This window comes from Salvelinus fontinalis, chromosome 3 (genome assembly GCF_029448725.1).
Source record: "Salvelinus fontinalis isolate EN_2023a chromosome 3, ASM2944872v1, whole genome shotgun sequence".
Lineage (NCBI taxonomy): Eukaryota > Metazoa > Chordata > Actinopteri > Salmoniformes > Salmonidae > Salvelinus > Salvelinus fontinalis.
Window position 1 is genome coordinate 40,501,691 of NC_074667.1, and position 25,527 is coordinate 40,527,217.

The 25,527-nt window shown below is 40.7% G+C and overlaps 2 protein-coding genes across 2 annotated transcripts; both read left to right on the plus strand.

Annotated features, from left to right (window-relative positions):
* The first annotated feature begins 342 nt into the window (after window positions 1-342).
* Window positions 343-4,879, plus strand: LOC129847988 (GTP-binding protein Rheb-like). Its single transcript, XM_055915554.1, has 8 exons — window positions 343-751; window positions 1,231-1,302; window positions 1,723-1,790; window positions 2,034-2,116; window positions 2,440-2,496; window positions 2,603-2,650; window positions 2,867-2,948; window positions 3,054-4,879. Exons 1-8 carry the CDS (start codon window positions 700-702, stop codon window positions 3,144-3,146), a joined length of 555 nt encoding a protein of 184 aa, XP_055771529.1. The 5' UTR covers window positions 343-699; the 3' UTR covers window positions 3,147-4,879.
* A 6,139-nt stretch (window positions 4,880-11,018) lies between these two features.
* On the plus strand, window positions 11,019-25,305 carry LOC129848020 (5'-AMP-activated protein kinase subunit gamma-1-like). Its single transcript, XM_055915557.1, has 13 exons — window positions 11,019-11,270; window positions 13,218-13,269; window positions 21,285-21,385; window positions 21,484-21,565; window positions 21,682-21,740; window positions 21,970-22,015; window positions 22,106-22,160; window positions 22,307-22,433; window positions 22,691-22,856; window positions 22,963-23,000; window positions 23,162-23,308; window positions 23,544-23,649; window positions 23,828-25,305. The coding sequence occupies exons 1-13, from the start codon at window positions 11,028-11,030 to the stop codon at window positions 23,836-23,838; spliced, it is 1,233 nt and encodes a 410-aa protein (XP_055771532.1). The 5' UTR covers window positions 11,019-11,027; the 3' UTR covers window positions 23,839-25,305.
* The last annotated feature ends 222 nt before the right edge of the window (window positions 25,306-25,527 follow it).

Below are 25,527 nucleotides of genomic sequence, written 5' to 3' on the forward strand. Positions count from 1 at the left end.
CACATTTGTAGATAACTAATTCAGGTTCAGAGTGACATCTGCTGTATAAAATGGGGCACCCTCCTTATACCTCAATACCACTGTCGTCACTAGCTACCACAGCCACAAAGTTATAAACCCCGCCTATTTCTACAATTTCTCTTCTTAAAATATGACTTTAAACCTAACCCTAAGCTTAACCACACTTCTAAGTTTATGCCTTCCCTAACCTTAAATTAAGACCAAAATGCACATTTTTGTTTTCATGAATGACGATATATTGACTTTGTGGCTGTTGTAACGAGTGTAAACCCAATGGCACCCTCATGTCAAGCTCTGACGTATGTCTTTTTACGACGGTGTGCTTGTCCAGTTTCCGACAGTGTGACTCGCAAAGCGTAACCGCTGTGAATAAGCTGTTTTAGTTTCCTGTTTTACATTCTAAAAACGAATCTTTAGATACTTTCAAACTAATTATCAACAAACATAACTGTACCGATAACCGATATATTGCAATTATCAGTCGAAATACGTGTTCAACCAGCTTCAGTTCTGAAGTTGCAACTCGAGGCCCCTGCGGAGTGTTAGCTCTAGCTGCACTGTAGAGTTTGTTGTTGTCACGTGACGTGATACGAATGTGGCGATAAAGTTTTTGTTTCGTTATTAAAACTACCATACATTTCAACATTGGCTATCTATTGAAGTAACTATTTTAACACAATGCCTCAACCAAAATACAGGAAGATTGCTGTGATTGGGTACAGATCTGTAGGTGAGTCAAATAAGAAGCTAGCTAACTAACGCGTTAGCCAGCTTTTGTTTTTGTTTGCATAGCTACGCTATTGCTAGCCAATGTTAGCTAGTTAATACCAAAACACAATGCCATAGCTGTGTAACTGAATTGTGTATATGTTAGTTTGTATAGAAGTTGTCGACGAAACGTTGTCGTTGATATCATTATTTCTATTCACCATGCCAAAGTTGTGTGCTAACTTTGCCACAACGGCAGCCAAGTAACTAGTTCCTCGATGTGGCACTGTAACGCGTCTACCTCACACTCTACTTACAGTTAGATATATGCATTGTGTAATATCTCCTGTCACAGCTAACGTTAGGCATTTACAATTTATAACTGTTGATCAGATTCCGATAACTTTCAGTTTCTTAATTAACAAATGGTAATTTTTTATGATTTTGGAAATTGTTGCTCGTCGGCCACCACAACAATACATTATTCCTTTACTTCTACAGGAAAGTCTTCTCTCACAATACAGTTCGTGGAAGGACAGTTCGTAGATTCATATGACCCTACCATTGAAAACAGTAAGTTTTTATTTTTGATGTGTTGGATCAGTTTTGTTTTTCTAATTGCACCCATTGTAAGGTTTCATTGAGGATCAAATAATATGCATGGATGAAAATACGTTATAGGTGGTTGTATCCAGAATGTATTCTCAATTCATGACCATGTTATATCCAGCAATTACCATTTTCTCCTGTATGTTGCCTGTGATGTAGGCCTATTCATTAGTCAGATTCCGTTCCTAAACATTTAGCAACTGAAACCTTTTATTGTTTACTCTAGGGACCTACCACAGTTTGTCCAATAGAAACTTGTTTTCGTTGCAGAACGTTGTACGTTTAGGGTAAACGGCTTCTGTTACAAAACATTTTGCAACAGAATCTGACTAATGAATACACCCCTGGCTTGCGCTTGACCACTGTCTCTTCACCTCTTTCCAGCCTTCAACAAAATGGTGTCTGTCAACGGTCAAGACTTCAATCTTCAGTTGGTCGATACTGCGGGTCAGGTATGTATGCTTTGCACTACATTACTAATTTTATTTATTTACCTCAGTTTCTCTGCTCTCTGAAATAAAAACACTATATACATACTAAAATGTTGGGTTCCGGTGATCAGTGGCAGTTTGAGCCGATGAAATGTACAATTGTTGGGATATTGACAAAAAACAATGGTGGATATTTATTTCAGAAGCACTTGTCTGTTGTTTTTGTTTTTCATCTCTAACCGATTTCTCCCCTTATCGCTACAGGACGAATACTCTATTTTCCCTCAGTCTCATTCAATGGACATCCATGGTTATGTCTTGGTCTACGCAGTGACTTCCATGAAAAGGTGAGTAGTCACGGGTACATTTCATTCTGGGTTTATCCATCAGAGATTCAGTGTTCAATAGTCACTTGTACAGGGTTGCAGGTGTGATTGCAGGGTACAGTGAAAAGCTTAGGGTCCAAGCTCCGACATGCAGGATGAAGTGAAATAAAATAATGAAAATGGTAATAAAAAATGACAATAGAAATAGCACAATATACAGCATAACTGTAGTCGGGGGGAACATCCTTGCCCTTGTGACTACTGTGTGTATAGATGGTTGTCTGTGCATCAATGCACACATGGACCCTAGTAACCTATCTCTTTTTGTCTTTCACTTTTTGCAGTTTTGAAGTTGTTCAGGTTCTTCATGACAAGCTTCTAGATATGGTTGGGAAAATACAGTAAGTTAACCAAAATTATGAAAGGTTTAATGCTGCTTTTGATGATTTGTGTGTTTTAAAACATTTGTTTTTCATGTAAGAAATATCAATGGATGTTTTCTTTTAGGGTGCCAACTGTTCTTGTTGGGAACAAAAAAGATCTCCACATGGAAAGGTAAACTTACTTGAGTTGAATGAAGGTGAAGAGCAATGGTGCTCCCACTCACATGGTACAGTATGTGTAGAACCATGACACTACCTGATATATGGTTTCACCTTGGTTATCCAGCCAAGGCCTTGTACCTTGTGACTATAGAGGTACATAAGTGCCCACTGAAGATACTGTATGTGATTTCATTACATCATGCTCAGTGTGTCCTTTTCCCCTCAGGGTGATCAAGCCAGAAGAAGGGAAGAAGCTGGCCGACTCATGGGGAGCAGCGTTCATGGAGTCTTCTGCCAAGGAGAACGAGGTAGACAAATATATATTTTCTACAGACAGAGCTACTTACCAAAATTGTGTGTTTATTCAAAATAATTAAGGTATTTATTGATTTGTTTTCATCTCTGCATTGCAGACCGCTGTAGAGTTATTCAAGCGGATCATTCTGGAGATGGAAAGGGCGGATGGGAACGTTGCCTCAGAAGATAAGAAGTGTGCTGTGATGTAAGAGGGTCTAACCAGGACAGCAGTAAGCTCATTGGCCGAAACCAGGAGACACATCACCACCAGCCTGCCAATCATGACCTCCCCAGCACCAAGGAGCTGCAGTTGCAATGTGGCCATTTATAATTCAATAGTGTTTTGCAAAGGCAGCCAATCACACTCAAGGCTGACAAAGGAGAACTCTGAGAGGTGTCACACAAGGGTTTCACTGTCAGTTTTACTGAACTCTGTCAAGTTTGGTTGGCTTAAACCAAATCTCATGGAAAAACAAAACATATGAAAATGCCAAATGTAATGTATGAGCCACAAGCTCAAACTTTACAGAAAAAAACGTCACCCTGATAATCTGATAATTGCAATCAACTAGCTAGCCATGCATCAACAGATGGAGTAATGACTGGCCAGTGTCCCCGACTCTCACTGGCTAGCTTCACCTTGTACACCTTGACTCCTTTTCTCAGGTCATCTGTATACTTCAATGAATACACCGGCCATGGCAGAGAGCCACAGTTCACATTGCTGTTGTAGCGACGTTGGAAAGTTGCTATGATTTACAACTGATTAATGTCTTACAGTATCTTGGAATGAGTTTTCTTTCACACAATACGTGTGTTGCGGAAATACATTTCCTCTTGCATTGGTCTTGGCTAACATTGTTTCACTGTAAAATTTCAGCAAGTCAACTTCAGGTTACACTTCATCCTTGAACTGTAAATCATGTCTTTTAGAAAACTTAACGATTTCTATTTTCTAGAATACATTTTGATGTTCTTCAGCACTTCTGGATGGCAGATTGGTCCTCGCTCCCTTCCTCTCTATGATTTATCTGTCATCTGACTTTAATAATTGAGCTGTAATTATCCAGTGGATGAGGCACCCTTGAATGAAGTTTCAGATTAGAAGAGTGGAAGGGATCAGTTATATTTAAAAGTTGTGGCCTTTTGATCCCAGAGAACTAGAATCCTATACACAGGTTCGAAAGTGTTGTTGGTTATATCCTGAGATAATATAAGTTTGTTTATTCAGCAGAATATTTAATAAAATGTCTGCATATAATTATACTATAATTAAGAATATTATGGACTTGCAGGTTTTGCATTCACTGATAATTCCTTACCACTGTGGACTGCAAACCAGTTCATGGGGACCACAGGATCTGCTCGTTTAGTTTTGGGGTTTTGATTCCAGAAGTGATGTAGGCTTGGTCAAGCTAAATAAGGACGCTGTATGACCCAATATGACTTATACATTTAGTGTTGAGTCAGGGAATAGCAGCGGACACATAGTGCTCAACATAACCTGATTTGCGTGTCCACTTTAACCTTACAAACAGATCAATTAGAAGCAAATGGTTTTTACTGACATTACTTTCATTTATCCACCCCCTAGTATATATTATTTGTTTTTTTAATGTTTTATTTGGGATAGAGTGCTTCTCTTTGAGTAAGTAGTAGGTTGATTGATTGATAGGTGATTGATGGTCAAAAAGAAGCTGGTGATGCTGTGTCTTGTGCCTTACCTTACCCTTCAATACCCCCTTTATTCAACCCACCTGCTTCCCTACCTGACTCAAGGTGCTCTCTAGTTTTTTTTCTTTCTTCTGTTGCCTTGATCCAATGGGCAAAAACCAGGTGGTGTTGTGCACCTGAATACCAATATCCCCACGGTCAATGTTAACTCAGAAATCTTGCTGTAAACAGTTTTGTATATATAAATAAATCCTTTACTCCATTAAAAGTGTCTTTTTTTTATAAAGGTCTGTCTTTTTTTATTGATTAGTTGTGCTGTAGATGCTCAATAACTATCTGTGGCTAAGAATAAAAATTCCACAAGTCTCAAAAAATGTGTAATTATTGGTTTGACAAAACCGAGCAAAGATGAATTATGACACTAACAATTATGTAATTGTCCTTGTACTAAACCTAAACTATCATAAAGCGCAATAGTAATGGAAAACGGTCCCGTGTGGCTCAGTTGGTAGAGCATGGCGCTTGCAACGCCAGGGTTGTGGGTTCGATTCCCACGGGGGGCCAGTACAAAAAAGTATGAATGTATGTACTTGTAAGTCGCTCTGGATAAGAGCGTCTGCTAAATGACTTAAATGTAATGTAAATGTAATGGCCTCTTTTTGTAGGCACTAACTCCACCATGGCTTGTTGGCTAAAGCTTATGGGGAATTAATGGAGATTTTATTTTTTGGATCAACACTGAACATAAGGTCTCTGCTAAACAGGCTTAGGAGATCTTATATGTTTTGTTCAATGAGATCATCTTCATCAGCAAATGTCACTTTTTGGAATTTTTAAGCATTTATATTTTCAAAAAAGCACTTAAAGGCTTCATAATTCATAAAGGTCATGTTAACTGACATTATCTCAGAACAAAATGTATAAGATCGCCTAAGCCTGTGTTTCAGACCTTATTTTTGCCTTTTATATCAAAACCCTATTCTTTCCTCATAAATTTTCCCCATAAGAATGATTGCTGAAGGAACCAGAGGTAAATCATTTATTGTTTTAGGACTACAAGCTGGCGTGCACCTTGATTGTCTTTACTGACTTTACAGAGGATTGTCAACTATGGCATAAGGGGACGACGAGTGGATAAGAGGCAATTTGTAATTTTGATTAAGACATTCATGAGTGAGCTAGGATTTACGTAGTCAATATAACTCTTTAGCACTTTTGAAATGTACAGGGACAGAATTTAGAACATAGGCAGTTGTTACAGTATTCTCCCTGTACACCAAGTCAGACCTTTAGGATAAATAAAGGGAGCATATACAGTTGAAGTCGGAAGTTTACATACACCTTAGGCAAATACATTTAAATTCAGTTTTTCACAATTCCTGACATTTAATTCTAGTAAAAATTCCCTGTGTTAGGTCAGTTAGGATCACCACTTTATTTTAAGAACGTGAAATGTCAGAATAATAGTAGAGAGAATTATTTATTTATTGAATCACATTCCCAGTGGGTCAGAAGTTTACATACACTCAATTAGTATTTGGTAGCATTGCCTTTAAATGTCGGGTAGCCTTCCACAAGCTTCCCACAATAAGATGGGTGAATTTTGGCTTATTCCTCCTGACAGCTTGTGTAACTGAGTCAGGTTTGTAGGCCTCCTTGCTCGCACACGCTTTTTCAGTTCTGCCCACAAATTGTATATAGGATTGAGGTCAGGGCTTTGTGATGGCCACTCCAATACCTTGACTTTGTTGTCCTAAAGCCATTTTGCCACAACTTTGGAAGTATGCTTGGGGTCATTGTCCATTTGGAAGATCCATTTGCGACCAAGCTTTAACTTCATGACTGATGTCTTGAGATGTTGCTTCAACATATACACATCATTTTTCTTCCTCATGATGCCATCTATTTTGTGAAGTGCACCAGTCCCTCCTGCAGCAAAGCACCCGCAGAACATGATGCTGCCACCCTGTGCTTCACGGTTGGGATGGTGTTCTTCGGCTTGCAAGCATCCCCCTTTTTCCTCCAAACATAACGATGGTCATTATGGCCAAACAGTTCTATTTTTGTTTCATCAGACCAGAAGACATTTCTCAAAAAAGTACAATCTTTGTCCCCATGTGCAGTTGCAAACCGTAGTCTGGCTTTAATATGGCGGTTTTGGAGTAGTGGCTTCATCCTTACGGAGCGGCCTTTCAGGTTATGTCAACATAGGACTTGTTTTACTGTGGATATAGATACTTTTGTCGCTTTTTCCTCCAGCATCGTCACAAGGTCATTTGCTGTTGTTCTGGGATTGATTTGTACTTTTTGCACCAAAGTACGTTCTCTAGGAGACAAAACCCGTCTCCTTCCTGAACGGTATGACGGCTGCGTGGTCCCATGGTGTAAATATACTTGCGTACTATTGTTTGTACAGATGAACGTGGTACCTTCAGGCATTTGGAAATTGCTCCCAAGGATGAACCAGACTTGTGGAGGTCTACAATTGTTTGTCTGAGGTTTTGTCTGATTTATTTTGATTGTCCCATGATGTCAAGCAAAGAGGCACTGAGTTTGAAGGTAGGCCTTGAAATACATCCACAGGTACACCTCCAATTGACTCAAATGATGTCAATTAGCCTATCAGAGGCTTCTAAAGCCATGACATAATTTTCTGGAATTTTCCAAGCTGTTTAAAGTTACAGTCAACTTAGTGTATGTAAACTTCTGACCCAATGGAATTGTGATACAGTGAATTATAAGTGAAATAATCTGTCTGTAAACAATTGTTGGAAAAATGACTTGTGTAATGCACAAGGTAGATGTCCTAACCGACTTGCCAAAACTCTAGTTTGTTAACAAGAAATTTGTGGAGTGGTTGAAAAACAAGTTTTAATGACTCCATGTCACGGCCGTTGAAAGATGAGGACCGAGGCGCAGCGTCGTAAGCGTACATTTTCTTTTTATTAGAAAAGACGCCGAACATAACAATAAACACTACAAAACAAACCGTGAAGCTAAAGGCTATGTGCCATAAACAAAGTCAACTTCCCACAAAGACAGGTGGGAAAAAGGGTTACCTAAGTATGGTTCTCAATCAGAGACAACGATAGACAGCTGTCCCGGATTGAGAACCCTACCTGGCCAAAACATAGAAATACAAATAATAGAACATAGAATACAGACCCCAAATCACACCCTGACCAAACCAAATAGAGACATAAAAAGGATCTCTAAGGTCAGGGCGTGACACTCCAACCTAACTGTAGGTAAACGTCTGACTTCAACTGTAAGCAGACAATGAAAGCTCTTACAATTTTCGATGATGACATTTCTCTAAAACAGGCTATAGGCTACATGTGCACCACCAAGTCAGAACAATAGGCTAAATTATTAGAGTGAGGCACATGGGCTACTAACAGCTTACTACACAACATACACTTAGTATTACTTTCTTAGCTACAGTATACATATCCCTGGCATATTACATAATTTATGCAGCAGCATACAATACATTTTTGGACTCACATTGCTGTGCTGTGCTCACTTGAACAGGAAGGTGGCGCGGCGGTCCTTGGGCAAATTTTGTCATCAAACTTTGTCATCAAAGTCTGGCTTTCTCTGAATGTATGGTGCTTTCAAGACAACTGTGAGCTCTAAGAAAAAACAAGGTCAAATCATGATGACGTCAGTGATCTTCAGGTCGGAGCTCTAGAAAGAGGCCCGAGTTCCCGACTTGCAATTCTGAGATAGATGACCGTTCAAAATGTATTTTCCCAGTCGGAGCTCTTCCTAACTCACTGAAGTCTGAGATTTCACAGTTCAGAGTTTCCAGTTGTTTTGAGTGCGGATGAAGTCATGCTGGATTGACAGCATGGCCAATGTTGAATGTTTATCCTTTTAAGCTTGGAAAAGAAACCCTTAAATCCAGAATTCGACCATACACCCACTACACTGCATAGCAGGCTTTGTAATGCTTGCAGTTAGCCACTGATTCCTTCCAAACAACTTATTGTTGAATTAGCAATTTCCAACTTGTTGTGTCCAATGGCCGATGAGCACCGGTATGTTTAATCTATAATTTCTCTTCATTATTTCCCTTCATTTGAAAAGGATTTGCCAGTGGATTGTCGACTTGATTCATGATGATGACTGCTAGCTTGCTAGCTAAGATTTTGAAAGTATGATGTTGACATGATCAGTCCAATCAAAGCTACGGTAGATATAATGTGATTTGACGTCATTTTATCTGTGGCCAATTACCTTGAGCCTTCTTGGATGGGCATTTCTAATGTAACTCTATGGCAGCACCCAAGGGGCTTGAATTTTCTAGCTCTACCCGTAGATTTTGCGGTGACGTAGTGTCCCCGTGAATGACAGAACACTGAGCAAATGACGGCGCAACTAGAGAACATTACCAACCCCTACACGCTGTATTTTCCGTTGGCTGTCCCACCACCACAGAAAGCACTGAGCTAGTCTGAAACACCTGCATTTTGGAGCTGCCTTACTCAAGAAATCAAAAATGAGACCATGTTTGTGTGCCGCTTCATTAACTCAATAATACATTTTTGTTTTTACATTGTTTGCAAACTGATATGTGACATGCATAAATGCCAAAATAACATTGCAAAACAGGTGTGGCTCAAAATGACGGGTCGCCATTCGCCACAGTTCCCTACACATACGCCCAATCCCGCCCCTTACCCTAAACTCCCAACCCTACCATCTCCATACACTGATACGTCACACTCTTTCCCTTCTTTGAGCCCACCCCTCTCTTTACTCACGTTTTGTTTAGTTTGATGTTGTGTTTTGACTGCTGTTTTGTTGTTTTTCTTTTTCATTTCTATAATTGTAAAGCGACTTTGTGTCCTTGAAAAGCTCTATATAAATTCCATGTATTATTATGTTTATTATTATATGCTGCTGATCAACACGACTTGCTTACATTTTTACAATTTGTTATGCTCATTTACGTTATATTTATCCCTCCTCTCTTATTATGAGATGGAGTCCAGACAGGCTTTGTGAATGGACATAGAGAGAATTAACAAACTCACACACACCCTAAAACAGGGGTGGGCAAACTTTTTGGCTCGAGGGCCACATCGGGATTTTGAAATTCAATGGAGGGACGCATTTTTGGGGGGACCAATTGTTTGTTAAAATCCATTTGCGGGAGCCTCCTGAGTGGCACAGCAGTCTAAGGCACTGCATCGTAGTGTTTGAGGCGTCACTACAGACCCGGGTTCGATCCCAGGCTGACCGTGACTGGGAGACCCATGAGGCAGCGCACAATTGGCCCAGCATTGTACCGGATTAGGAGAGGGTTTGGCAGGTCGAGATTTCCTTGTCCCATCGCGCTCTAGCGACTCCTGTGGTGGGCCGGGCGCATGCACGCTGACATGGTCGCCAGGTGTACAGTGTTTCCTCCGACACATTGGTGCGGCTGGCTTCCGGATTAAGCGTGCATTGTGTCAAGGTTCGTGTTTTGGAGGACGCACGGCTTTTGACCTTTGTCTCTCCCGAGTCCGTACAGGAGTTGCAGCGATGGGACAAGACTGTAACTACCAATTTGATACCACTAAATTATGTCTCGTGTCCCTCCTTGGCCGAAAAGGTCCCATCAATCATAGCCACAAGCACACCAAATCATATTTATCCTTTCCTAAAACCGTAGGTCTATTCAAAACCTAGGCTCACCTTCAAATGTTGGCTGTAGTCTGGGGATTCCCTGCTTTGCGATCTGTTGCCTATTTCAACAGCCAGGGTTTCATTAAAGAGGTGTAGTCAGGATATTTTTTTATTGCATATTTAATTAAAGTGCATCGCATTTGGGGACGTTAAACTTAAATTCATTGTCACAAAACGTGCGTCAGACAAAAAAATATGTATTTTGTTTCTGGCTGGCATATGTGGTGGTCGCCTAAATTCACTGTATTAGGCAAGGCCTCATATATATAGGATAGCAAACGAATGCTGGAATAATAGCCCAGCCTATGAATTAACCTTGCGCTTGCTTACAACGAACTGGCGGGGAAGTTTGAATGGATGAGAGCTTATCTGGTGTTATGTGATCACATTGGCTGGTGGTAAAAATGCAATAAATGTAAATCCTCTGTTCTCCCCGCGCCCAATATGTTACAATGAAATGTATTCCGTTAGAATGCCCAATGTTAGAATGTTTCAAATCAAATGTATGAATTAAGTTAGAACGTTTTCTTATCAGTCTTATTTCCATAAACATTGTGATTGAATGAAAGCAGGGAGGGTTATCGAATCAGGATCAAAACCACTGCTCTCCTCGAGCTCATTAATGATAGAATGTTCAAATTTGAAGATTGCCAAAAGGCCAGTCTCATTGGCAATGACAAGGAGTGGCAAGGAATGGAATGTTAGCTAAATAGAATGGTACCCCGTCTCACCCTTTCTTCATGGTCATGCGCAATCAGAAGGAAGTACTGTTAGAGGGGGCAATCGCAATCTCTCGCGCTTCCGGGGGAGTTCCAGTCATTCCAAGACATCTTTCTCCTCGTTTATTTCAAGCTATCAGTCCAGCTAAGTTTAATAAACAGATACCTCGGGAAGAAGTCCGGCGTGAGAAGAACGTTTGGTGGTTTTCTTCGCTACCTTACAGGGCCAAGCAAGGACGAGACAGTGAATGGAAAATGGAGTGTGTAAGTAGTTTACACCGCGAGCAACGTTCAAGCTGACACATATTAGTTAGCTACAGCTAGCAAGATCAACTTCGTTATCTGTGGTTGTGTTTCGTAACTAGTCAGCGTACCAAGCTCATTAGTAGTGTCTAGCTAACGTTAATTTGTTGTATCCTTGTTGTCACATTTCAGTCAGTAACGTTCACTTCTTAGTGCCAACTAGTTTACATCATGGATACGTAACATACCAAATTGGTGGTCATCGTTGGCTATTGACATTGTCAAGCCATACTAGTTATGTCGGCGTTCAGAAGTTTTATCTTATTCTACTTCGCTAGGTGAACTAACGTTGGGTAGCTGTTGTTAGTTAACGCTACATTGACAGCAGGAACTGAACTGTCTAGTAACGTTATCCTACCTAGTGTTTATTTTATTTTATTTAACCTTTATTTAACCAGGTAACGTTAGGCTAGTCGAGAACAAGTTCTCATTTAGTGTGATCCAGCTAAGCCTGTTGTTTGTTAACGCGTTACCTTTCTGTCCAAAGGTTGTTATATCTAAATGCGACAAGGACAGTTAGGCAATGACTCCCACGTGTTTGTTACATATTGGGTTAGGAATAGCAAACCAACATGATTGAACCACTTTCAGACAGCAGTATGTAAGCTAGTTCATATTCCTGATATAAGGCTGGCGATGATTAGCCAAGACTAACACATTGGTGGTAATATAAAAAGCACTGGGTTCTTGTAGCGGAAACATAAGTGATTTCATTTCCTTGGCATTTCGCAGCAATTACACTTAACAAAAATATAAACGCAACCTGCAACAATTGCAAAGATTTTACGGAGATATAGTTCAAAAGGAAATCAGTCAATTGAAGTAAATTCATTTGCCCCTGATCTATGGATTAAACATGACTGGGAATACAGATATGCATCTGTTCAGAGATGCCCACAAAAAGGTAGGGGCGTGGATCAGAAAACCAGTCAGTATCTGGTGTGACCACCATTTGCCTCAGGCTGTTGATTGTGGCTTGTGTAAAGTTGTCCCGGTCATTTTCAATGGCTGTGCTAAGTTCCTGGATATTGGCGGGAAATGGAACACGCTGTCGTACATGTCAATCCATAGCATCCCAAACATGCTCAATGGGTGACATATCTGGTGAGTATGCAGACCATGGAAAAACTGGGTCGTTTTCAGCTTCCTGGAATTGTGATGGTGGTGGTGGATGAGTGGCACGACAATGGGCCTCAGGATGATGGTATATCTATGCATTCAAATTGTCATAGATAAAATGCTATTGTATTCATTGTCTGTAGCTTATGCCTGCACATACCATAACCCCACCGCCACCATGGGGGACTCTGTTCACAACATTGACATCAGCAAACCACTGTCCGGGTGGCTGGTCTCAGATGGTCCCGTAGGTGAAGAAGCCGAATGTGGAGGTCCTGAGCTGGCGTGGTTAAACATGGTCTATACGGTTGTAAGGCTGTTTGGACGTACTGCCAAATTCTCTAAAACAACGTTGGAGGCAGCCAATGGTAGAGAAATGAACATTAAATTATTTGGCAACTGCTCTGGTAGACATTCCTGCAGTCAAATGCCAATTGCACGCTCCCTCAACTTGAGACATCTATGGCATTGTGTTGTGACAAAATGACATTTTAGAGTGGCCTTTTATTGTCCCCCAACACAAGGTGCACCTGTGTAATGATGCTGTTTAATCAGTTTCTTGATATGCCACACCTGTCAGGTAGATGGATTATTTTGGCTCACTAACAGAGTTGTAAATACATTTGTGCACAAAATGAGAGAAATAAGCTTTTTGTGCATATGGAATATTTCTGGGATCTTTTATTTCAGCTTATGAAACATGGGACTGGCACTTTACATCTTGCATTTATATTTTTGTAAAGTGTAGTTAAAATGAATCAATGAACCTATACTCTGACCCTCTTTCAGATTCCACTTTCTGTTGATGATGTGGATTGTAAAAAGGAGCCACTTCTAGAAGGTAAAGAACCATATTTTACTTTTAATGCATAGCCTAGCTATTTATCCTTTCATTGCTGTCTGTAGCTATCCTTTAGGATAAATAGCTAGGGTATGCATGATGGAGCAATCTTAATCCTATGCATGGTGAGAAATTGTTAAAGGGATAATCCACCCTAGAAATGAAATGTGACATGCAATGTCATAAAGTTCCCGTCAATGGAGATTGTTTGTTATCCCCTATCACATTTCATAACGCCTTTAAAACAATTACCTGCACATAACTCCAGATTGCCAAATCGGTTAAAAGATGGTATGGGCATATCTATCTGTCGATCAGCATTACAAAGTATATATTTGCTGACAACTAAACAGTGGAGCAAATGATTCAGCTCATTTATTCCTTCAAGTACCATCGCGCAATGTGTTTTTCCTCCTCCCAGCTCGTCCTCTAGTCTTGAAAACTCTACCCTAGGCAACACAGTGGCTATGGTCTGGTTTCAATGATGGACTCTTTTGGCATAGAGGAACTTTGTCTATTGTCATGTTTTCAAGACTACTTGTCTTCTAGCCTGGTTGCCTTCTCTGTTCAGCTATTACATTCCACTCTTGTCATTTGCCAAAGATATTGCCTTTTCGGCAGTTTTCAAAAATTAACATGAATAATCTCGACGAGGTCAGAGGATTTGATCCTGATTTCAAAACCCCTCGCAGCTATCATCCAATCAATGTTTATGCAAATTAGTCTAATAGGAAAACGTTTTAACTTAATTCATACATTTGATTGGAAACATTCTAACTAGTGATGCACCGATATGGCATTTTTGTCCGACACCGATATCCGATATTTTCCTTGCCTAAAAAAACAATATCGATATATATAAACTTTTTGCTGCCTTTTTAAGCATTCTAGTACAGTTAAATAATTAAAACACACCCATGGACGCAGTGGTCTAAGGCACTGCATCTCAGTGCAAGAGGCGTCACTACAGTCCCTAGTTTGATTCCAGTCTGTATCACATCAGGCCGTCATTGGGAGTCCTATAGGGCGGCGCACAATTGGCCCAGCGTTGTCCGGGGTAGGCCGTCATTGTAAGTAAGAATTTGTTCTTAACTGATTTGCCTAGTTAAAGGTTACACACACACCAAAAAGTTACTTAGTTGGCATTTACATATGTCCCCATTACCAGTAAAACATAATCAAAACCTATTTATTTCATTTACTTGCTGTACTGTTTCATTAATTTGTTCAGTCGTTTCATTCTCAACCAGGATTTCTATGGAACACCGTTGCGTGTCAAAAAAGATATATGTCAAATAACACTATTTGACCAGTCAAATAACACTATTTAACCAATCAGGACCTAAATATGACTGCACGTCACATAATAATTTAACGCGTTCATACATTTTTTATGTAGTTATTACACATTGATTACACTATCACTTGTATTTCATATGTCGCAACGATTCACCGATACGTATGATGCTGGTAAAGTTGTCTCGCGCACCTACAGTGCTGGTCATAAAAAAGAGGTGGCTAGCTCATGGATGCAGACAATATTCTTCCCCAAAAACATAGCAAAACAACAATCTGTTTCAGTAGCTATAGTTAGCTAGCTTACTATATAGCTAGGTGTCATCTAAAATAACCCTAATTTATAAGACTGTTCTTATTTGATTAATGGTGGTCGGACCCATTTATGTGAAGCTAGCCACAATAAGGATTAGCCACTATAGTGGACTTTGCGGTTAGCCTTCAAAATGAAAGTATGGCATTATTCTATTTGTATTCATTCATTCACTGTCAATGACATGCTTTTATTTGAAAGGAAAACCGCAAATTCCACTTGTGCCTAATCCTTGTTGTGGCTAGCTTCACAACACATAACAGGGTCCGGTCGAGCATCACTAGCAAGATGACGCTAGCTAGCTTTGGGCAACAGGGTTAAGTAGCTGGCTAGCTATTTATTTTCATGAACTGAAGTTCAATTTCAATAGGCGAACAACAAGTGGCAACCTAGCTAGTACTTACTCACAAGGATTCCTAAATCATTGCTAAGAATAATGAAAATGACTGCAGTTTCTACTGGTCATTGTTTTCAGGCTGGTTGTATTGGTGCTAGCTAGGTACCCCAGAAGTTGCGGTCGAACAAATTATGCTTTATTACCAACGCGGTATTGTAAACACATCGTTCGTGGCCGGCGTTTGCTTATTTGCAGACTTTTTCTGTACAGCTTTGACAGTGCTCCTGTATCTTTTTTGAAACAAAGACCCAAACGGTGTTCCATAATATGTATGTCGTGAAGATAATAGCAGTGACGCTATTACTGTGTAACTCCGGTAGGGCAACATCTGAAAAATAGCCCACTTGGTAGTGTATACCAGTGCTCGACCAGTTGGTGAAAGCCAACATCACCCACGACAGAGAACTGTTAATTGTCAAGGGCAATGAATTCCATAATATTGGCATTATTAATCGATTTCGCCTATTGAGTTGTCTACCTGAAATGTTCTTACTCTTTCAAATGACTGTTCGACTTGTTGACTGCTCGATCCACACAGCAGACATTGGGCTAGGTTTGGAATGCTGTGTTGCACGTGTAGTGCAAACTTTTACGTGGCGTCATTGCGTCATGTACCTACATTGTGAACTTTCATGTGCCTTAATCACAAACTTAATAACAAATGTGTATGCCATCTGTATATACAAATACAATTGTAAAATTACGAGCCTAGAAGCGTGCCATATACCACGCTTCTGTCTATTTTAGCTGGTCAGTATTTGTAGGTAATCCCATCTAACGCAGCTTTTAATTATTTTTCTTGTGTAGTAAAACTGCATAAGTGTTGCTCTCCACTTTCTGGAGGACCCAGTTTTGAAATCAGTGGAATTTGAGTATGATAGCTAAGGGGATGGAGAAAACACCTGTCTGTGCATTACATCTTCAAACTAAGGGTAACCATGGCATCCGACAGGAGACGCGTCCATCCATGAATGATGTATATTGGTAAGATCGTCTAGCTAACTGCATTTTCAGATATTACACGTTTCTAATTTTGACAAAGCGTAATTACATTGTTGCCAGCAGCAGTTAGTCACCAACACTCTGGATAACATGAAAACTGGTCAGTGGGGTGTTCTTTCATATGTCTGGAAGTAGCTAGCAAACTAGCCAATGTTAGCCAGTTATCTTGGGTGCTTGACTGCCGTTGTGAGGTCCTAACGCTCGGATCAACCCTACTCCTCGGCCAGAGCGTCCAGTGTGCGCTCTGAATTTACAAACGGACAATCTGTTAGCACAGTTGCAGTCACCAAGGTCTGGATAACATAACAGCCTAACCAGCTTTGCTAGGGCGAGTAATGTTCAGTGAACTGTTCTCTGATTTTGTGTCTGGAAGTAGCTAGAAAGTTAGCTTGGGTGCTTGACTGCTGCTTTTTAGTACAGAATGCTTGGATCAACCCTTAAAGAGATTCTTCTTCAGTGGGCTTTATCGGCGGTTGGCATGCAACGTTATGGTGCATTACCGCCAGCTGGAGTGTGGGCCAGAGACAGGAAGAAACCTATATAGACTATATCTAATGACATTCTACTCAATATACTATTTTTAAACTAATTTCCTGTATCCCCTTCTCCCTCATACTAGATCTCAGCCTCTCTCTTTCCCTCTGATACTGCCCACAATGTAGCAATACATGCTCCACAGTCTCGGTTTCCTGGCAGTAATCACACTTTCCTGTTGGATGCTTTTCTATCACATTTAAGGACTTATTCAACTGGCAGTGTTCCACCATTAATCTTGTAAATATAGCCTCTTCTGTTCCTTCCTGCTGTCCTTTCCTCTGTACTTGAAATAAATGCCTGCCCTTAGTATCTCTATTCCCCCTTAAAGAGATGGGTGGGGCTAAACCTTAAGGGGGTGTGAACGTTGCTGAATAGGTGTAGGACAAAGAACGTCTCTCCAATAGTAGTACCAAAATATTAAAACGAAATTTTCTCAAAATTGAGTTTACAAGTTTATCAACTTTAAAATCAGAATTACCTTCCAATTGTTCCTCAACTGTAGTGTATGCTGTACCATTTTGTAGCTCTGAGTCTCTACTGTTATCCAATGTAAAAAAAAAACACAATTTCAAATTTTCCTACATAAGACCGATTTGAGCCGGTCTGTCACATTTTGGCTCCATTCATTGTTCCCTCTATCCTTACCAGTCTCCCAGTCCCTGCCTCTGAAAAGCATCCCCATAGCATTATGCTTCCACCACCATGCTTCAAGGTAGGGATGGTGTTAGATGGGTGATGAGCTGTGACTGTTTTTTTCCCCAGACATAGCGCTTTGCATTCAGGCTAAAGAGTTACATTTGTCATCAGACCACAGAATATTTTGCCTTATGCTCAGTCATCCATGTGCCTTTAATGCAAACTCCAGGCGTGCTGTCGTGCCTTTTTTTCAGGAGTGGCTTCCGTCTGGCAACTTTCCCATGAAGCCCAGATTGGTGAAGTGCTGTAGAGACTGTTGAGGGTCTGTAGTGACACCTCTAGCACTGAGATGCAGTGTCTTAGATAGCGGTGCCACTCGGGAGCCCCTGTATGTTGACATGCACTGTCAACTGTGGGACCTTAAATAGACATTGTTTAATTCTGAATGATGTTCCAAACAATTAAATTGGCCACAGGTGGATTTTTTTTATTTTCTTAATGTAAATTACATATTTCTGTATTTCATTTTCAATAAATTTGTAAAAATGTCTACACATGTTTTCACTTTGTCATTATGGGGTATTGTGTGTAGATTGGGGTGAGAAGTATTTAGTCCATTTTTTATTTATTTTCTGTCTAACACAACAATGTGGCATAAGTCAAGGGTTATGAATACTTTCTGAAGGCACTATATATTAGACCTAGCCTACTCCAGTGAATTTAGGCGACCGCTATAGTCCATGAGCCAGCCCCCCCAAATTAACGATGTCTGTTGTTTTTTTTGTTTTTTAAGGTCTATGTCCCGAGAGTTGGAAAATGTCTGAGAGCAGTGCAGCAATGGTAGCTTTCTGTGTTATCACTGTTTTGTTCCTCCCGCCCATTTTTGTATTTATTATTTTATTTTTTACAATTGTTTATCATAGTGTAAAATCCCAATGTCAGTATACAACATGTTCTTGCTCACGTATAGTTTCAGCAAAGTAGTCAATGGAATTGACCAAATTGGCACACATTCAACAAAGTGGATATTTGTAAAATCCATCATGATTTATGTATTGTAACAGGCCCACAGTGTGGTTACTTAAGTCCGATTTGGCTATTTTCACTGCTGAACATGTAGAAGTTGTCCCTTTTCAGGTTTAGAAGTAACTGCTAAATGCTAACTCCCGTTCGTATAAGCTGGTTAGCATAGCTAGCATACAGAAATCGGTGGTCGTAGTCAGTCGTTATTAAATTTAATGCAGTTGATTGGTAACAATGACATGAACATGTGTTAGGGTTGCAAAGGGTCATAAACTTTCTGTTAAACTATGAAAAATGTATGCACTACTGTAACTCGCTCTGGATTAGAGTCTACTAAATGAAAAAAGTAATGTGCCAGGGCAACCTCCATCAACATCAGCAAGACAGGAGCTGATCGTGGACTACAGGAAACGGAGGGCCGAGCACACCCACATCAACAGGGCTGTAGTGGAGTAGGTTGAGAGCTTCAAGTTCCTCTGTGTCCACATCCCTAAGGTATCATGGTTCACACAGATAAGATTTGGCATGGGCCCTCAGATCCTCAAATTTCTACAGCTGCACCATTGAGAGCATCTTGATTGGCTTCTCATCGCTTTGTATGGCAACTGCTTGGCATCTGACCGCAAGGCACTACAGAGGGTAGTGTGTATTGCCCAGTATATCACAGGGGCCAAGCTCCCTGCCATCCAGGACCTCTATACGGGGCGGTGTCAGGAAGGCTCTAAAAATGGTCAGACTCCAGCCACCCAAGTCTTGGACTGTTCTCTCTGCTACCGCACAGCAAACGGTACCGATGCACCAAGTCTGGAACCCCCCCCCCCCAAGCCTTAAAACTGCTAAATAGTTAGTCTGGGTAGCTAAACTTGTAGCATCATACCCAAGAATCATGCCAAAGGTGCTTCAACAAAGTACCGAGTAAAGGGTCTGATTACTTATGTAAAGGTGATATTATTATATACATTTAAAAAATAAATGTAAAAAAAAAATTATAAACCTGTTTTGGCTTTGTCATTATGGAGTATTGATGGATGGGGGGGGGGGGGGGGGGGGGGACGTTATCAAATTTAGAATAAGGCTGTAACGTAACAGTGGAAAAAGTCAAGGGGTCTTAAATACTTTACGAAGGCACTGTATGTAGGTAATTTTGTGACCTTTCAGAAGAACCATGTGTCAAACAAAGATTAAAATGTATCGGGGTTTTCTTTTTTTTAAATAATCTATACAGGCAATTATGATATGTACCCTAGAGGTCAAGGTTCTGTGACTGACAGCTTTGGAAAGCTTTCATTTACAGCTATGTGATTAAAGGATATAAGTGTACTGACATTATTTGTCATAGGGTAGAATCTCGTATGGGGAAATCATTTCTGGGATGGAGGGATGAGAGCAATACACACAGTTACCATTGCTGCACTTTATTTTCCAACTCTAGGGACATAGACCTTCAAGAAAATCAGAGACTTGTCATGAACTACCACCTGTGCTATGCAAGCTAGGGACCCAAAAATTATTTTGTCGGACGCACGTGCCAATGAGTTATGCACCAAAATGCACCAATTTGTAAGTCGCTCTGGATAAGAGCGTCTGCTAAATGACTTAAATGTAAATGCGTCAGTTTAATTAAATGTGCAATAAAGTATAGTGCCACGGCCTATTTAATGAAACATTGGCTGTTATAGCATTATGCTATAATGTAGCATCGGGCTACTTTCTGATAGACTACAGCCAAGATTTGAGGTGAGCCTAGGTTTAGAACACGTTTTATGGATGGAGAAAGTGTATGTGTGTTTGAGATGTGCAGGTAGCTTTGAGCCCTTTTTAGGGTGTGTGTGAATTCGCTAGTTCTCTAATGTCCCTTCATAAAGTTTCCTCAAGTAGCCTGTCTGGACTCCATCACTTAAGAGAGGAGGGACAAATAATATAACTGAAATTAGCACAACATTTAAAAAAACATCTAAGCAAATCCTGATGATCAGCTTTATGTGCGAGGAATGACGACAGGTGCCAGTTTTACTTTTCTTTTCTCTCATAATTAGGCCTTTCTAGCCACTTTGAACGACATGATCTTCCATTGACACTGCCTTCTGACGAGAATGACTGCAGCAGGTCGTTACAGTATCGTTTATTGTTCTTAAATTCAAATTCTATATTGCGCCAAATTTGTGCGCACCCCATGTTCCGTAACGTTGTTATGGAACATATTGTTTCCAACTACCAATCAGCAACTGCGCCGTAAATCCGGCTGCATATTGAACGTTGAAATTGCTGAAAGGCAGCCTCTCTGGCAAATGACAGGAGTGGAATGTTAGCTAAAAAAGACTGGTACCCAGACTAGTCCTCCTTGTACTGTGTGTTTGTGAGAAAGTGTCGCTGCCAAGGCAACACCCACTCACGAGGGACATGTGATCTATACCAGGGGATCCAAAAACATTTTCATGTGTGTAGCTATGTTAGCTCTACAGCTTGACCAGAGAGAGCATTTCCACCACGATCACGTTGCACCCAATTTTATTATAACGACAAAATGAAACCTATGTTCACCAAAAATGTTGTTCTCATATATTAGTTATTCAGGAATGTAAATCATTGGTTTTGAGTGGATTGCTCTTATTTATGTATTTGTTTTTTATATACACTTGAGTTTGTAGAAAGTATTATGTTGCCTGTGTAGGAAGGAATCCTCAAAGTGTTACATTGTGAAAAAATTTGGAATCTATTGAGGCAGCTCTAAAAAAAATATGACAATTGAAATGCATATAATGAATGCACAGTAAATTGAACCCGTTTCCCTCTTGTCCTCATTCTCCTCAGACTCGGATTATAATGTCTACACACGGTTTATGAAGTCTCATCGGTGCTATGACTTGGTCCCTACCAGCTCCAAGTTGGTGGTGTTCGATACTTCACTGCAGGCAAGACCACATCCTGATTTTAACTCTTTCCTGTCAAATGAATCTAGACCCAAGACGCTGCTTTGTGTTTGTGTATAACTTGGTTGATCGTTCCGTAGGTAAAGAAGGCATTTTTCGCTCTGGTGTCCAATGGGGTGAGAGCAGCACCACTCTGGGACTGTAAGAAGCAGTGTTTTGTAGGTAAGAAAGACAGTCCATTGTCACCTGTTGCCTGGGCTTTTGGGTGTTTATTGTTATTTTTAATAATGCACAATGAGTGGAGTTGACTCTGTTCTCCTGCTGATCTCTTACTGCAGGCATGCTGACCATCACAGACTTCATCAACATCCTCCATCGCTACTACAAGTCTCCTTTGGTAAGGCCTAGCTTTCAGCCTGCCCTCGTCTTCCACTGTTTCTATGCTTGCTTGTTTATAGCATTCCCTATCTCAATTCACATTTTAATCATATCAGTGGTGTTGGAGGTTGGAAAGGTGCGACAAGTGATTTGCAGCACTTACATCATATCTAATGAACAGTTGACCTTCATGCCTCTCACTACCCTGGCTCTGTTAGTCAGCATTTTCACCTGTTTTAATGTTTCAGGTGCAGATATATGAGCTGGAGGAGCACAAGATAGAGACATGGAGAGGTAAGGGCATTTAGTAACTGTAATAATAAGTGACTGATCATCTACTGGCATAAGGCTAACTAATGCCTATTCTGTTCTCCTTCATCATAGAAGTCTACCTTCAAGACTCCTTCAAGCCCCTAGTCAGCATATCCCCCAATGAAAGGTAGGTCTACTGCCTTGGTGAGGGTTGTCACTGGACAGTTGGTCCAAGTAGCCAGAGCTCAATTCAGTTATTGACTGGCACTAATGTTTGTCTGAAAGAGCCCTGATACGGTCACAAAGGTATTTTAATTTCCTTCCCTGTTTCAGCCTGTATGACGCCGTGTCGTCTCTGCTGAAGAATAAGATCCACAGACTGCCTGTGATCGACCCTCTGACAGGGAACACCCTCTACATCCTCACTCACAAGAGGATCCTCAAGTTCCTCAAGCTCTTTGTGAGTCTCTTTTGTGATCCTCTTTCTCACGCTTTCCCCGTTCATCTCTCACCACGTTTTATCACCCGCTGTTCCTTGACATCTCAAGGTTGCATTCTTGGCAGGAGAGAAGTTAAGACGAGCAGTTCTAGGAGTTGTAGGCCTTGTTAATGAAATCCACACCCCAATGTTTATTGATTGTGGTGAGGTAATATACTGTTTAATGTGATTTTTTTTTTCAAGCCACTTACATTAGTGTAACCTTGTGTTATTCCCAGATATCGGAGATGCCGAAACCTGCTTTCTTAGGCCAGACTCTAGAGGAACTGGGCATCGGAACATTCCATAAGATTGCAGTGGTGCGTTCTGACACGCCTCTTTACACAGCACTGGGCATCTTCGTGGAGCAGAGAGTGTCTGCCCTGCCTGTCGTCGATGACAATGGTGAGTAAGGGGGGACAGTTTGTTGAATGAAGGGTTAAATATGACTTCTGACCCTGATATGGTATGTAGTACTCATGTGCTCATGTCTTTCTCTCTCAACACACAGGACGAGTGGTGGACATTTACTCCAAATTTGATGTCATTGTAAGTACTGGACAGCTGTGCTACCAATGAGCCCTATTTAAACAGTATAGTCACTGATCAGCAGAAAATATAGTTGTTTTAGCTCATTGTGGGTGTTTGAGAGACAGGCGAAGAGTACTGAAAACAAGCAGCATTGAGAAGTAATAATGTCCCCCACACAGAACCTAGCTGCAGAGAAGACGTACAACAACCTGGATGTGACTGTGACCAAAGCCCTGCAGCACCGCTCTCAGTATTTTGAGGGAGTGCTCACCTGCAACACACACGACACACTGGAGTCCATCATCAACAGACTGGTGGAGGCAGAGGTGAGAGAGACGGAGACGCCTGTGTATACACATTCTATTACTGTTTAGGTCCACAATTTAAACAGTTTCTTGGGAGTTTGTCAAGGTCAATACAAGTAGTACACACAATCATAATGTAATATATACACCGGTGCTGAGATCTAACCTTGCCATTACTAAGTCAACATCACCTTACTTGAAGGTGGAACAACTGCTAAAGCCTTTAGTTTGTGTAACCTATGGTTTGTCTCCTCAGGTGCACAGGCTGGTGGTGGTTGATGAGCAGGAGGTGGTGAAGGGTATCGTCTCTCTCTCAGACATCCTCCAGGCACTGGTGCTCACTAATGGAGACGGAGACAAGGGTAAACACAAACCTGCGCTATGCACTGACCTTGATGAATCAAATGAAAACAATGTGAATGTCATTACGTTTCAACTCACTCCCTGGGAAGCAATGTCTTACAATTGTTTCGTGGTTTTAAAGGAATTAAATACTTTTCAAGGTGAAATAAAGTGATTTGTCTGGTGTTTGTATTTCAGGAACTGCTTGAGGGAGTGATGAAGGGAAGCCTCCTCCAAAAAGATGAGGATAAATAGAGAGGAGGATCCTGGAGGAGAGGAAGAAATAGGAGTGATGTGGGAGAGGGAAAGATAGGAATCTGTCAACATAACCCCTCCTGTACAAATGTACGTCTTGAACACGAGGATCTCTCTCTGCACAAAAATGTGAATCCCATTGACCTTCTCAATTCAGCAATATAGACACATACAGTACCAAGGGACACTTTAAACCAAGCCAAAACCAAACAAGAAGCCGGACAAGAAGTGGCCAATGGAGTGGAGCTGTATGTCCATTGTCCACTCTGAGCGGCCCAACACAACCTAGTGTCCCTCTATTGGTGCAGGTGATGGACCGATACAGTGCAGGAATGATGTCTAGTTATGTGAAGGGGATCAGTTATCCACTTCTCAGACAGATCCATTCCCTACCCGTTATCTCCCATTTGGTCTGTAGACACTGGAGAGAGGAGTCGGTAACTTTCCACCCTGGCCCTTAACTGAGCAGCATTCCTTTTCTCCCATCATCCTTATAGGGCTGGAGTCTATTAAGCACAACAAGCCAATCATGGATCAAAAGATCATGTATGTCACAGTGGAACTATATATATTAGTACTGGAAGCTACCACAGCAACTCTGCTGTTTTGGTTACAGTAGGTGAAGTCTGGAATGTCCGAGTTGGCACTGCTGTAAATGTAATTAATTTTATTTCTAATATCGATGCACAACCACTGATTTATGTTATCACGAGTTGTTTCTGATTTGCTGTTGGGCATAGCATACATTTCACAATGTTTTCTTATTGCCTCTTCAGTTTGTAAAGTGTCATGTGAATGGGAGTGTTATGGTTTTGCTCAGTGTGTCCTTGTTTGATTTGACACCCACATTGTCTGACCCAGAAGACTGGAGACATTTTTATGGCAGTAACACGAGTCTGTGTTTTTAGGGTTTGCTTAGCGTTGTTCCTCAAAATCCTTCTAGCGCTAGATGAGATTATTTTGCCTTGAAGTTTTACTCAAGATCTTTTTAGAAGGTTTTCAACAACATGCAGTGAGTGTGTGGATTGATCATGATGGATTCAGTCACTTTTGCATGTCTTCTGATTGGATGTATCTGAGTGCTTCTGAGATATTCATCCTGATTGTGTTGCGGGTAATTCGGTGAAGCAGTTGACATTTTGGACAGTCTTTTTTGCTGTGACTTTATTCCATTTTCTTTTATTACCTTATAGGATTCCATTTTAGCCTTATTACTACCCGTGCTTTCCTTTTCACATTCCCAGAGGGCAAACCATGTATGAAAGGAACTTTCTTGGGCCATTGACTCAGTACATTTTCAAACTGGACTTTTGCTCACTGGTTTTAAGGTATGAATAAGATGTGTACAAGTATGTAAATGATTTTTCTTCCTAATGTGAATTGTAATTTAATGCATGAGCAATAAATAATGTTTTTCTGCAGTTTCCTGTAATTGGTTTTATATGTGTTTTGGTGGAGCAACTGGGGTTGTCGGTTAGCTGGAAGAGCAGGATGTGATACAACACTAACTTAGGGTAATGGGATGACCACATGTGAACATGGATCAGGGGATAGACATTAAACCAGAACTTTGTTCTGATTTGAATGAGGGGTAGAAAGGTTGCATTGGAAGACGCACCAAAAGGCACTAATGGAAATAGTTT

Bases quoted from the DNA above. Each gene is read 5' to 3' on its own strand.
- LOC129847988 (XM_055915554.1), top strand. From the start codon at position 700: ATGCCTCAACCAAAATACAGGAAGATTGCTGTGATTGGGTACAGATCT. The intron at 1,791-2,033 runs GTATGTATGCTT...TTATCGCTACAG, and splicing joins TGGTCGATACTGCGGGTCAG to GACGAATACTCTATTTTCCC. The intron at 2,117-2,439 runs GTGAGTAGTCAC...CACTTTTTGCAG, and splicing joins GCAGTGACTTCCATGAAAAG to TTTTGAAGTTGTTCAGGTTC.
- LOC129848020 (XM_055915557.1), top strand. From the start codon at position 11,028: ATGGTCATGCGCAATCAGAAGGAAGTACTGTTAGAGGGGGCAATCGCA. The intron at 21,566-21,681 runs GTAAGAAAGACA...CTCTTACTGCAG, and splicing joins TAAGAAGCAGTGTTTTGTAG to GCATGCTGACCATCACAGAC. The intron at 23,001-23,161 runs GTAAGTACTGGA...TCCCCCACACAG, and splicing joins ACTCCAAATTTGATGTCATT to AACCTAGCTGCAGAGAAGAC.